Source organism: Notolabrus celidotus, chromosome 2 (genome assembly GCF_009762535.1).
Source record: "Notolabrus celidotus isolate fNotCel1 chromosome 2, fNotCel1.pri, whole genome shotgun sequence".
Lineage (NCBI taxonomy): Eukaryota > Metazoa > Chordata > Actinopteri > Labriformes > Labridae > Notolabrus > Notolabrus celidotus.
In genome coordinates, this window is record NC_048273.1 from 8,635,850 (window position 1) to 8,648,816 (window position 12,967).

Genomic DNA, 12,967 nt, shown 5'->3' on the forward strand with positions numbered 1-12,967 from the left:
GAGCCAAGATATAACGGGTAAAGTCAACGATATAGCTAACCGCTAACTTTAGGGACCATAAATGTGCAGAAGGAGCTTGTCGAGTGGTACTCCGAATAAAAACATTTAATGATGTGGACTGTCTCCCTAGTTAAAATGCATTTTAATTAAATGAAAATGAAATTACAGAATAAATAAAAAGGGGCTGAAACATTGTGATCTGTTCCACTCAGCGCCCCCTACAGGCCTGGAGCTCTTCTTTGTTATTCTTGACTTGTGGCGTTTCCCTTTTATATGCATTTTCTGTGTTGTTGTCTTCGCAGCATGTTTGCTGTTAATGCAGTTGTTTTGTATAATGTATTTTTAATTTACAGCATATTTCTGTTGTTGCATTTTTTTGGGGACTTTTGCATTGATTATGAAATTGCATTGTTTCTGGATTCTTAGTAAATTTCTTCTCAGGAAGACCAGCTGAGTTTGTAGCCTTGTTGGCCAGCGTATTTAAACTCTGTAGGTTGCATATTCAGTTTTTACATTTAGCTTAACTTTCCACCTATGGTGAAGTGAGATAAGGTGAATGGGAGTGTCTGATTGAGGTGTTCTGCCATAACTTCGCAGCCATTTTAACCTCTCTTTAAAAGCACCACAACCTCTCGTCCTGCGTGTACTTTCTGCAGCATCTCCAGTTTTGCAGACTTCCACTTTATCCAGCCCATCACTTTTTATTTTGGTGTCCTTTTTGTTTTCTTTTTTGACCTGTCAGGATGCGACAGGTGGCTCACCACTAATTAGCCTGGTCCTGGTCAAGGCTGCTACCCATTAGAAGGACAGTTTGTGTTTGCCACTGTTGCGTCTCCCTAAATAAATCAACAAAGAGGACAGTCTACACCTGCTGTTCAAAGTTTCATGATGGACTCTGTTTGGGATTTTGTTCTCTACATTATTAATGAGCTCACACACATGACGATGAAGTTTCTGATGTTAAGTATAAAAACTTCCTCACAGTAAAATGATTAGATGTCGGTCTAAGCTTAGGTTGAGTCAGAACTCTGCCTGTAGCAACAAGACCATCTTTTATAGCAGCAGTCTGTTTCAAAACAGCAGAAACCAGCCAATCAGGATTGAGTATTTCACCCAGCCATGTTATACAAAGGATAGCCTCGTCCGTCATCACCACCTGCTCTGATAGGCCGTGCAGAGCTCATGGGAAGCACTTACAGCTGACTGAGGAGAGGTGTGCGCTGACGGTCGGTGGCAGCAGCTGCTCAGGATTCACTCCACAGCTTTTAAATGTGCCTTTCCTCTCTGTTGGAGGTGTTTGTCTTACTTCTATCAAGCCTTACGTCTTCTTTTCCATGCCGAACACACGTATCCAGAGAGAGGAGCTTTCGTTTGAAACTTTCTTTGCAAAATGAGAACATATTTTATCCCATTAATGTTAGTTTTCATCCTCATCCCCCCTCAGGTGTTATCTATTCTGCTGTTTCATTCTGAGTAAAGTCACGTTCCTCAAGTTATTAGTTATGATTTTTACTCACTAGATGCAACATTCTCTGTTTCTCTTCCTCTCCTCTTCTTCTCCCCTGCCTACCTTTCTCCTCTTTTATCCTATTTTCGCAGCGCTGAGCTGTCTGCTACCCCGGAGAAAGACACTTAACTGCTGTAAATACCCTGTCTGAATGAATATTTCAGGGGTGGAGGTGGTGTGGTTACAGGCACGGTTTTGTCTGTGTGTGTGTGTGTGTGTGTGTGTGTGTGTGTGTGTGTGTGTGTGTGTGTGTGTGTGTGTGTGTGTGTGTTTTAATGCATGCATGTGTGCATACTGAGCCCTCCTGCGGTATTTGAACAGTACGCACAGAAACAAGACCACAGGGCACGCAGGAAATGGAAATGTAATTGGATTGTGACAGGATGCAGTTTGTGAACAGAACCCGGTCTGCCCCACAGGAGTCGTTACAAACACCAGCACATTAACACACACACCACACACACACACACACACACTCCATTATTCCTTTTCATTTCCCACTCGCAGCCAATTTCTCAAACTGATGAGAAGTCAGAAAGGTAATTTTATAAAATACAACAAATAGTTTGGCCTTTGAGTTTCTGAAAAACGATCTAACATGACAGAAGTTACAGCGACAAACCACGAGACCTGATGTTCGAAACCTTCAAAGTGTTACGTATACAGAAATGGAAACTGATGCATGGAAACAACAGAGCCATGATTTTTTTACTTTTCATTGAGCTTTGTGGGAAACCAATCGAATATTAAACTCCTGACGTGATCAGGAGTTTAAGATTCTGTCATCTTCTAGAGAAGTATGAGGGGTTTTCTTATGGCCAAATTCCATCAGATCCGTGTCCGGTTCGGCTCTGATCCATCACAGCACAGGATTTGATCGGTTTCTATTCTAGTCAATGTGTTAACTTCCACTGGATCCACTCCATTGCGTTCCGTCTGAACTCTCTGGATCAGATACACAAGACTTCTATTTTTGCCGGATGCTGGAGCAGGATGTATCAATCTCAACAGAGCAGATGGAGCGGGACAGGAAGTCAGGCACCAAAACAAAATGAAAACATCCAGTTATTTTTCAGAATAAAACACTCTGTGTTATCACCAGATCGTATTTCACTTAACTACAACAACAAACCGTCATGATGAGCGGAGCCAGGCCTGGAGTCAACAGGTCAGAGGTTTTCAGAGGACCAGAAAGACAACATGGATGAGTAGAGGAGGAGGAGAATCCTTGATTCAGTGAAAACCTCAGTCACATGACTCCAGCTGTCCGAAGCTCCATGCTCTGTTCTATAAATGCAGCTGGATGAGAGAGCATGGAGACGGAGTGGAGATGGACCGGACACTGATCTAGTAGCAGTCTGATGTTTGAGAAGGTGAGGCACAACTTTGTGCACAAGTTACTAAAAGAGTCAGATATCTTCTTTTCCCTTCTCTTGGAACATATTTTATCAACTATGATTGATGGTGCAGAAACAAACCCTGCAACTTATCCTTCAACTAGCCAACTTTACAAAGTTACATTGACAGCACGTCACTGCGGCTGGCTGCGGATGAAAGGTGACCTTTCCTCCACCCTCTCTCTTCGTGTGTCTGTAGCTCTCATACAAATATCAACACCAACATGAAGCTAACACACAAACTAGCATATTTTATCATGCAGAGTGATTCTAAAGGAACAGCCATGAATTTTAATTTCTTTTCCAAATATTCACACAAGCTTTGAGGAGTCCCTCTGTGGGCTTCACTTGAAAGAAAAAGACTTTCACAAAAAAGGAGAGGAAGAAAAAAAAAGAAACACCATCATGCTTAAGGCAGATCATCAGTAAAACACACACATGGAGCTCTGGGTAAATTAGCTTGAGTAATACAAAAAAGATGAGAGCCCGAGTCTGTGAGAGCAGAGAGAACCTGTTTTATGCATCGTGCACAGGTAGCTACACGTTACCTGGCTAACACGGAGAAAATACCTGAGTGGGTTGGGAGGATGGAGTCTGTGCAAGCCCTCACAGGATGGAGGAGAGAAAGCACCAAATAAACCGCTGAAAGTGTCGTTCTTGTGTCTCTCGTTGTGTCCAGAATCACAATGTCTCCCAGGAAAGGTCACTAAAGGTTATGAATGATGAGATGAGTGTGAAATTAGCTGACCAGATGGCGTTGCTGTCTCAGTCATTACCACTCCTGACCCTCTGCCAGATCCAGTGACTGCAGACTATGAACTCATACACACCCAAAATACACTCGGACATATATGGTCAAAGGATGATGTCATTTACACGAGGAAACAGTCTGACCGCCTGATAATACACTGACTGGGGTGAGGTGTTTCATGTTAAATATGAACGTCATTCTGCGCCGGATTGTTACAAAACGCTGCATCGACAAGTCTCGTCCACACACTGATCACCTGTTGTGATAACACTGATACGGAGGGAAACATTTCAACATAAGGTGTGTTATTTGGACGTCTTTATAAAGTTTGCTCTTGACTAATATCATCAAAAGTTTAGACATGCACAGAAAGGAGAAACTGTAGGAGGCGGGGGCGGACAAGCTGCTGTGTGTTTAAAGAGAGGGCAGCTGTAGGTGTGGTGAGTGTGTGTGTGTGTGTGTGTATACTTGCTTTCTGCTTTCACCAAATTAAGAAAAGAAAACTGTTTTTACAATCAGCAGGTACGGCCCTGTTCTGTCTTTTTGTTGTGCACTAAGGAGAGCGTCGTAAATATCTGAAGAAGTTTGAGACAAATGATAGCGTGGCAGTAAACAAGCAACAACGGTACAGAGTTAGTGTCACGTCCAGGAGTTAGTTTATTCGTTTTGATCTTCCTCATGTTTCCTGTTTTATTTTGAAGTTGACCTTGTGTCTCTCAATGCAGATCCCTTTACTTCCTGTCTCCTGTGTCCGATCCGTCCTAGCACCGGATCTGATAGGTTTCTATTCTAGTCAATTTGTTAACTTCCACTGGATCCGCTCAGTTGCATTCCGGCTGCGTCTCTGATCCAGCAGTTCATAGCCCTCCGGATCAGATACATAAGACTTCTATTTTTGCCGGATGCCGGAGCACGATGCATCAATCTCAACAGAGCAGATGGAGCGGGACAGGAAGTCAGGCACCAAAACAAAATGAAAACACCCGGTTAATTTTCAGAATAAAACACTCTGTGTTATCACCAGATCGTATTTCACTTAACTACAACAACAAACCGTCATGATGAGAGGAGGCAGGCCTGCAGTCAACAGGTCAGAGGTTTTCAGAGGACCAGAAAGACAACATGGATGAGGAGAGGAGGAGGAGAATCCTTGATTCAGTAATTACTGCAGGAAAACCTCGGTCACATGACTGCAGCTGTCCAGCGGTCCTGCTCCGTGCTGCGTTCTGAAAACACAACCGGTGGGTGTTGATGGACGAGAGAGCACGGAGCAGGACCGCAGACTTACTGGACCGGGATCTGGTGGAAGTCCTGTGTCACCTGCATCTTGTTATCTCTGCGTCTTCACTGTATTTAATCCCTGTGTGACCTCCCTCCTGTGCTAGTTCGTCTTCTCTTAACGTCAGCGTTCCATCAATCATTTCATGGAAGTTTACTCGTGTATGACCAATTCTTCCTGTTTTTGATACCTCTGCATATTCCGATTGCTCTCTTGTGTTTTTGGATTAAATGGGCTTAAAACACTGGATCTGAGAGTCTTGCTTATATTGGGTTCATTCCTTTGGTTAAATGTGACAGTTAGAAGAGAGGACAAAGTTAGGAAATGTCAGTTATCAATGTTTCTCCAATCATTTTACCAAGATATATATTTTTAATCAAGATAGTTTTGGAGGATAATCCAGTCTGTAGTCAGCAAACCAATTCATCTCCTTTTTCCATGTGGCACAGTAACTTAGCAGAGGGCACATACAGAAGTGCTTTTGGAGGCAATTTGAAGGACCTAAAACCAATAACAGAAACACACTGTGTCACATAATGCAGTTTGTAAAATAAACTTTGGCCAAATCCTTTCAGCAGAACAGTAAACACATCTTTCTTAATTTTGGCTGCGTTGGAGGCTGCCATCTTGGGGCGGCAGTAGCTCAGTCCATAGGGACTTGACTTGGGAACCGAAGGGTTGCCGATTCGAGTCCCAGTATGGACGAAGTTTGGCAAGTGGACTGGTGGCTGGAGAGGTGCTGGTTCACTTGCCTGGGCACTGCCGAGGTACCCTTGAGCAAGGCACCGAACCCCCAACTGCTCTGGGATGCGCTGGTTGATGGCAGCATCCTCACTCTGACATCTCTCCCTAAGTGCATGTCCACTGCATGTGTGTGCATTGTATGTATATACCAAAAACTATGCGTGGAGCATGTCCAAAAAACAATAGCACGAGGGAAAAATTGATTTTCCCCCTGGGGATTAATAAAGTATGTTTTTCTTCCTCTTGATTGTTTACAAATAGGCAGAGGTAGCTTTCCTGAGTCGCCATCTTATAGAACCCGCCCCCTTTCCAAATGAAGGACTCTGATTGGTCCGGCATATGTGACATTGGCGGGAAATCTTTAACAATGACAACAACTGCCAGCGAAAAATGAATGTGAGCTGGTCAGATGGTTCGAGTTATGCCAGGCTCGGGTACTCTATATCAGTCCATAAGTCAAGAAGATCCCTGTGAAATTATATCAGAAAGTTTTTACTCTCAGAGTATTTCATCAATCCCCTCAGTGAACCCTCGAGTCATTTTCAGAAGCACTTCCTCAGTGGTCTGTGGCCTTCACAGTCTCCTAAAAAAGCTTTTTATTAAATGAAGAAGTGCATTATTTTTGATTTCCCTCCAGACTGACATATAACCGTTCTTATAATCTGATAAGCCCGTGTGTTTCATCTGAAGATGTTCAGGCTGTTGGTACTTATACAGACTCATGCAATGCAGAATAAATCTTATATAACCGAGATAATGGAGAGCCATTCAGCACAAGGGGAGTCGGCTGATGAAGTGGAAAGACCGATAAAGTCCTCTTGGGACGGCAGTCAGGGTCACAGAGTGCAGGAGTTTAAACCAGGACACTGAGGTCAGAGTTCAACGTGGAACTAAAAGCCAACATCGAGTTATTAATAATACAAACTCCAAGATGTGCTTCCTATATTTAATCAAGTTTTCTTTCTTTCTGTCTTTTTTTTTATTACCTAAATATTTCCAAAATGTCGATCAGATGAACTCTGCTCTCTCTAGAGTTCTGACATTTGCCTCATTTAACTTTAGATAATACACCCCCACACTTCAGGTCAGGGTCCTGCTCACCATGTCCAGATTTGAATTTGCTAACCACCCATCTATCTAATTCTATTCCTTGCATGTTTGGCATGTACATTTATTTAAAGTTTTTCAAAGACATCAAACTAACTTGTGTTCAAGGATTCAACAAACCCCGGCTGGAAACAGAAAAGTATTTGTGACTCGGTTATGCTGCCTGAAAAATTATGATTTTGCTTGAGTCACGATTTATACGGTCAAAAACAAAACCATAACCGCCTTGTCGTATAAATGGGATGTTTGTTTGTGCTAACAAGCAACCATTGTTGTATTTATGTGGGAAACAGGAAGCATATAGTTGACCAGCCCTCCGTGTAACAGCTGCTTTTCTGGAGCTTCAGATGTTCTGTTTCATTCTTCCCATCTTTAACTGAGCGAGGTGTTGTTAAATGCTAATGCTAATTAGCTGGGAAAAGAGTTAAACTTACAAAACAGACCTGAGCACAGTCATGAAAATTTGCACGGTTGTGCAAACGTATGAATTAATAACATTAGAATCTCACCGACTGCAAAATTTTTTTTTGACGGTCAATTGGTGGAGTATCTTGAAATGCTGTAATTTGTCTGATATTTGCATCAATAATTCTGCAAACTCATTAAGATTTTAAATAGAGGTTCAGCAAACAGGTATGAACCCAAAACATTATTAATTTCTTCTGCTTTAAAGCTGGAAATGAAACATGGGTCTATATAGGGATTGGCTCACTTTGGGATCCAGCTCCATGTGGTCATTCATGGTACTGCAGTTTCTTGGCAAGATATTTCAGCTAAGAGAATGTCCCATGGTAAGGCAGTGTCTCCTCTATTACTATCAACTATTATTATTACGAGCACGGATTTGGCCTAAAGGTTAAATTGCACACCTATAAACTGGGCGGCCCAGGTTTGATTCCAACATCATCCCCCCATTCTCTCCCGGTTTCTTACCCTATCCACTGTCCTCTCTGCTATAAGTAAAGGTATAAAAGCCCCAAAAATATAACTTAAAAAGAAAAACTATTATTATCACCAAAGGAGAGAAGATTCTATTAAAACTGATTTTAATGGAGAAACTATTGCAAGGCTAATTGACCATATTCCCACAACGGCCATCTTCTTGTGACATCATGCTTGGGGTGAGATGCTTGGATGTTGTTATCTTGTCTTACGGCTGTGTCAGATCCTCTATTGATGAGCAGCTACAAAGCCAATGTTAGTGATAATCTGGAGGGACATCAGGTCATATTTTAAGTCACGAAACATATTTGACGACTCACTCTCGAACATCAGAGCACATCCCACCTGTTGTTAAATCTCAGCAGTTATTATGCAAACAACACTCTCAGCTTTCTCGAAGGAAAAAGGACTCAGAACAGACACATTTACTGCACCGAACAACAAGAGCCAAACTCACTGGACCACAGCAGAAGAAATGAAAAGAACAGAAAGGTTGAAATTGGTTTCTCACCAGTATCTCTCTCAGACTCTCTCACATCCCTGCACACAGTGTGTAGATCCCTCCCTCCAGACGTGGCCTCTCACCTCCACAGATAACACCTTCTAACTACAGGAGAGCAGCTGAGCCCTTCTGGGAGCCAGCCTCAGAGCTCCACACCTCATTATAACACTCACACTACATAAGGAGAGAAATGGGAATCAGCAGAGCAATGGGAAGAGAGATATGGAGGGATGGATGGATGGAGGAGAAAGGAGGTGTGAAAAGAGAAGAAAACAGAGGAAGTGATTGTGTGTGTAGGCGGAAGGGCGGTGGGAAACAACACACAGAAAAGGAAGAGAGAGAGAGAGAGAGAGAGAGAGAGAGAGAGAGAGAGAGAGAGAGAGATGTTCTTTAGTTTGTTTTTCACACTGTGAGGTTCTTAAAGTGCAAATGAAAAAGAAGCGCTCTGCTGCTTGTGTGCGATGTGTGGCGAGATGCACTAATTATCCCAGAGGTCTTTGGGCGAGTGGAGTGTTAATGAGCGTTAATGAAAACACACCCAGACTGAGAGGCACTAAGTACTGAGTTTTTGAGATAAACAGAGGAGCCGGACGGAGAACAGATTAAAGCCTGGTTAGAGGAAGGACTCTGTGGTTAATGATGACGGGCAGAGGATGGAGGGAGATCTTGAGTGTGTGTTTACTGCGGGTCATTGGAGTTTTATTTGGGTAAATAACACAGATGGGGAAATAAAAAAGAAGCTCAAGTACTTGTTTACTTTTGTAATAAGACCGCCGACTCAAAGCAGCAGCTGGAGGAGTTCAAAAGTCCTTCGAATGAAAATAAATATGGGATAAAAATGTTAGATATAAAAGATTTGCATATTTTTAATTTATTTAATTATGTTCAAGAAACAAACTAACTTTGCTGCATGTTGTGTGATTCAGTCGGTTGGTATTTCTGGTATCACCTTAAATTAGCTCAGGTTGTATTTGCACAACAGGTGTTTAGCTGTGTCAACAGCAAGTTTACTCTATGGGGTCCCACAGGGTGCAGTTTTGGGTCCAACACTATTTTCCATTTACATGCTCCCTCTTGGCGATATAATCCTCAAATATAATATCCATTTCCATTGATACACTGATTAGTGATGTGTCGGTCGCGAACGATCCGGCTCTAAGAACCGGGCTCTTTGAAGTGAGCGACGGGAGCCGGCTTCTGATTGGGAGCATTTTTTTAGGGGGGGACATTAGAACTGTTTATCCATCAGTGCAAAAAGTGAAGAATAAAGACAGTGAGGGGAACCTGCTGTTAATGAAGGTGTTTAAAAGTTTAAAAATAATATACATGCAATCAGAGATTGGACCTGGAGGGGTTACTAATAATCATCACCAGCTAAACACATCTCCTCAAATCTTGGTTCCACCCCGCGCATCTTTTTGTGATATGTTCATATTAGCGCGTTAAAGGAACATACCCAGATAAAGCTCCTTGTGGGAGTTTACAGCTGGTTATCTCACTGGATGAAATGCATTCTTATGCTTTTGCATGACCTACAAAGGAAACTAGACCATCAGGAACAAGATCAATACTTTCTACACAGTTTTTTTAAAGTTGGTCACCACTGCCTGCAGAATGATGTCAGAGAAAGAGCCTGTTCTAAAGATTCACAGGGAGTGACTGTTAAAGGACTTCAGGATGAGAGACTCCATCAAAAACATTAGAGGATAAAATCTGCAAAGAGGTAAGAGATATGGCTTTGTCCACAGGGGGCGCCAAACACAACACAAACTTTTCAAGGAGTTACTAAGATAGTCAGATGTGCAGAGTTACAAACGTACCTGCTCTTGATGTGGTCCTGGAGTTCCCCTCGGGGCAGAGTTTCAGTGCAGTGTTCGGTGAATGGGCACGCCACAGCCAGTTTGTCCAGCAGCTTGTGCACCAGCAGGCTGGGCTTCCTGCAGCTCTGCAGCATGAGGGGCGCGCGGCACACGGGGCAGAAGTCGCTCTCCAGCAGGAAGCTGGTCAGACACTCCTGGCAGTAGGTGTGTCCGCAGGGCGTGTCCAGCGGCCGGATGAGCGCCTGCAGACAGATGTGACACACCAAGTCGTCATCCACTTCATCTTTGTAAAGGTACTCGTGGTTCTCCTCCAGCTGATGACTGTGGCCACACGACGCGCACAGGTCAGGGGGCGGAGACAAGAGTCCATAATCAGAGGGGGAAAGAGGCGGAGCCGATGCTTCCGCCATCGCCACAGCACCTTCAGCCTCGATACTCTCCTCCTGGATACTCATCAGGAGTCCAGGACTCAGGCGGTTTGATGCAGTGAGGAGGCCATCAGCAGCAGCAGAGATCTGTGAGGAACAGAAGGAACATGGTGTCAGAAAGGACTTTGACCAGTTGCAAACAAAAGCACTAAAAGTACAGAATAAAAATACTCCATTAATATTATTATAATCTGACATTATTGTGCATCAACTGAAGCTTTTCCACACAAGACAGTGTTCAAGTTGACTACCCTTCAGGTTTCACTGCACATAGGACCTGCTAACTGCAGGCAGAGTTTTTGGCTGAGTGCCACCACTGTGAAACAAAAGTAGGGGTTCATACGAAGCAATACACTCGAACCATTTACATAAAAACCTAATATATAAGTTTTCTGAATATTAATCCATATCTTATCTTTGCAAGGTCCCCCTAACTCCTCAGTAAGGATAGAAACCATTGGCTGTCCTAAAAGTCACTAAAAGACATCATCACTTAATTTGTAAAATTGACAATGTGCCTGATATTGTAACGGATGCTGTTGGAAACAGCAGAAACATCGTAGGAAAGACAAAAAGTGAGTAAAACACACCCTAAATATGTTTATAACTACAAATGAACTTTATTCTGTTAATTCTTGTTTGTTTTTAAATTACACAATTCCAACTCTCCTCCCATCTGGGGTTGGGAAAAGTGACCCAAAAGAAACACTCTCTAAGTGGAGTTACTTAAGGTGTTTTAGCCCAGTGATTTATTTAAGACAAAGAAAATGTTACATTTAAATGTACATCCTGCGTACACACAGAGGGTGAACATCTCCTGCTCTGATGGCAGCTAGGAGGGACGGTTGCGCAACTAGGACCTGGCCACCTGTGAGTGCTTTGGGACGGGGTAGGGGCCTCAGACAGCACCCGCTACTCGTTGAGAAGAATAAGAATGATGCATGCTTTCACGTCAGAGTCTCCAAAAGTCTCAAATAACACCAGAAAAAGTCGCTAGATATGTCACAAGTTGCTCTTTCGAAAAAGAGTAATGAGAAGAGTCTGAAAAGTTGCTTAGTTGGCAACACTGCTCAGGAGTGACAGCTTTAAGAATCGGCTAGATTTTCTGGTAACTCAGCCAACGTAGAAGCACAGATCTCCACCGAGGCACCATCCAAAGCTTTAGCAATGGAAAACCAAAGAAGAAGTTCTCCTGAAGAGGAGAGCTGCAGAATGCATTGCAAAGACATCGGACACATTTCTCAAGGTGGAGCTACGCTTGAAATATTACTAATACAGCATCCCAAGTTATGGATCTCTTCTTTTTAACTGGTCACAGGATAATTCAAAGAGGTCTTTACAGAAGTTATCAAATATGAAAGAGGAATCCTTTCTGTAGTCTTTGTTTTTATTAAATAATTAAAAACCACCTCTTATTGTTTATCAGTAATTCAACAAGACAAGTTGTAGTCTTTAAAGTTTAATCGCGGCCCTATCAGACAGGCTTTTTGTACGGGATCAGGGGCCTAACAGGCTTTGTGCAGATACTGTAATATTTACCTTCATGAAGTAGGTTACGTTTTCAGTCAGCTGGATTATGGAAAAACTACTGGCCCAATTTCCACGCCATGCGGTATAAAGCTGCAGCGTGGGGCGATGACCTAACACGCTCGAATGTGGAACAGATCTGACTCAAGCAGCAGCAATCGCGTATTCTCTGAGTCAACATCTAGTTAGGATTGATTTTTGACAATGAGCTGCTGTATTCATTTAAGATTTAACATTTCAGCGCTGGAGCATCTTCATGTTTAGAAGAAGACAGCTGAGATTCTGACGCTTTATTGAAGAACTGATACAGTCAAGGAAATAAATGCAGATAAATACAAACATTGTGATGCAGACTTGATCCCATAGGACAGTGATTTTCAACCACTGCGCCGTGACAGATCGTCAGGTGTGCCGTGGGACATTATCCAATTTCTCATACTTAGTCCCAAAAAATATTATATATATATATATATATATATATATATATACTGCAAATAATTTGCCATGTAGTGCGTCTGTGCAGTGTAATTCAATACTCGTCCATGTACTGACCTGCGCTACCCACCAACTGGGTGGCAACAAAGCACACTAATCCCCTTGTTAATTTAAGACAATGCAATTAATGATGCGCGTGAGAGGTGTATGTGACGAGACATGGCGTACAGCAGCGATGGATAAATATTCAAAAAGGCAAAATGAAAACTCCAAACTGGGCCCTGGATACAATTCTAACCTGGATGAAGAGCGTAATATGGGTGATGTAAAAGGCAACTATTATGAGAAAAACTACAGCAGTGTCTGCTAGAGCTCTCAAAGCTACCTACTTAGTAGCTGAACTCGTAGCCAAATCAAAAAAGCCACACACTGTGGCAGAGACATCAATACTACCTGCAAAAGCCATAGTTAATGAGATGCCTTGCCCTGACACAGTTGAAGAAGTAGCCAAAGTCCCTCTCCCAGATA

General features: G+C 42.7%; 1 protein-coding gene across 2 annotated transcripts in view; it reads right to left on the minus strand.

Annotated features, from left to right (window-relative positions):
- lnx1 (ligand of numb-protein X 1) overlaps positions 1-10,693 on the minus strand; it is a 61,152-nt gene extending 50,459 nt beyond the window's left edge. For both annotated transcript variants that reach the window (XM_034706608.1, XM_034706600.1), the window contains exons 1-2: positions 10,674-10,693; positions 10,050-10,564 (exon numbers count right to left, since the gene is read on the minus strand). In XM_034706608.1, the coding sequence (XP_034562499.1) occupies positions 10,050-10,564; positions 10,674-10,685 (527 nt within the window). In that variant the 5' untranslated portion in view covers positions 10,686-10,693. The remainder of the gene's footprint in view (positions 1-10,049; positions 10,565-10,673) is intronic.
- Between the last annotated feature and the right edge of the window lie 2,274 nt (positions 10,694-12,967).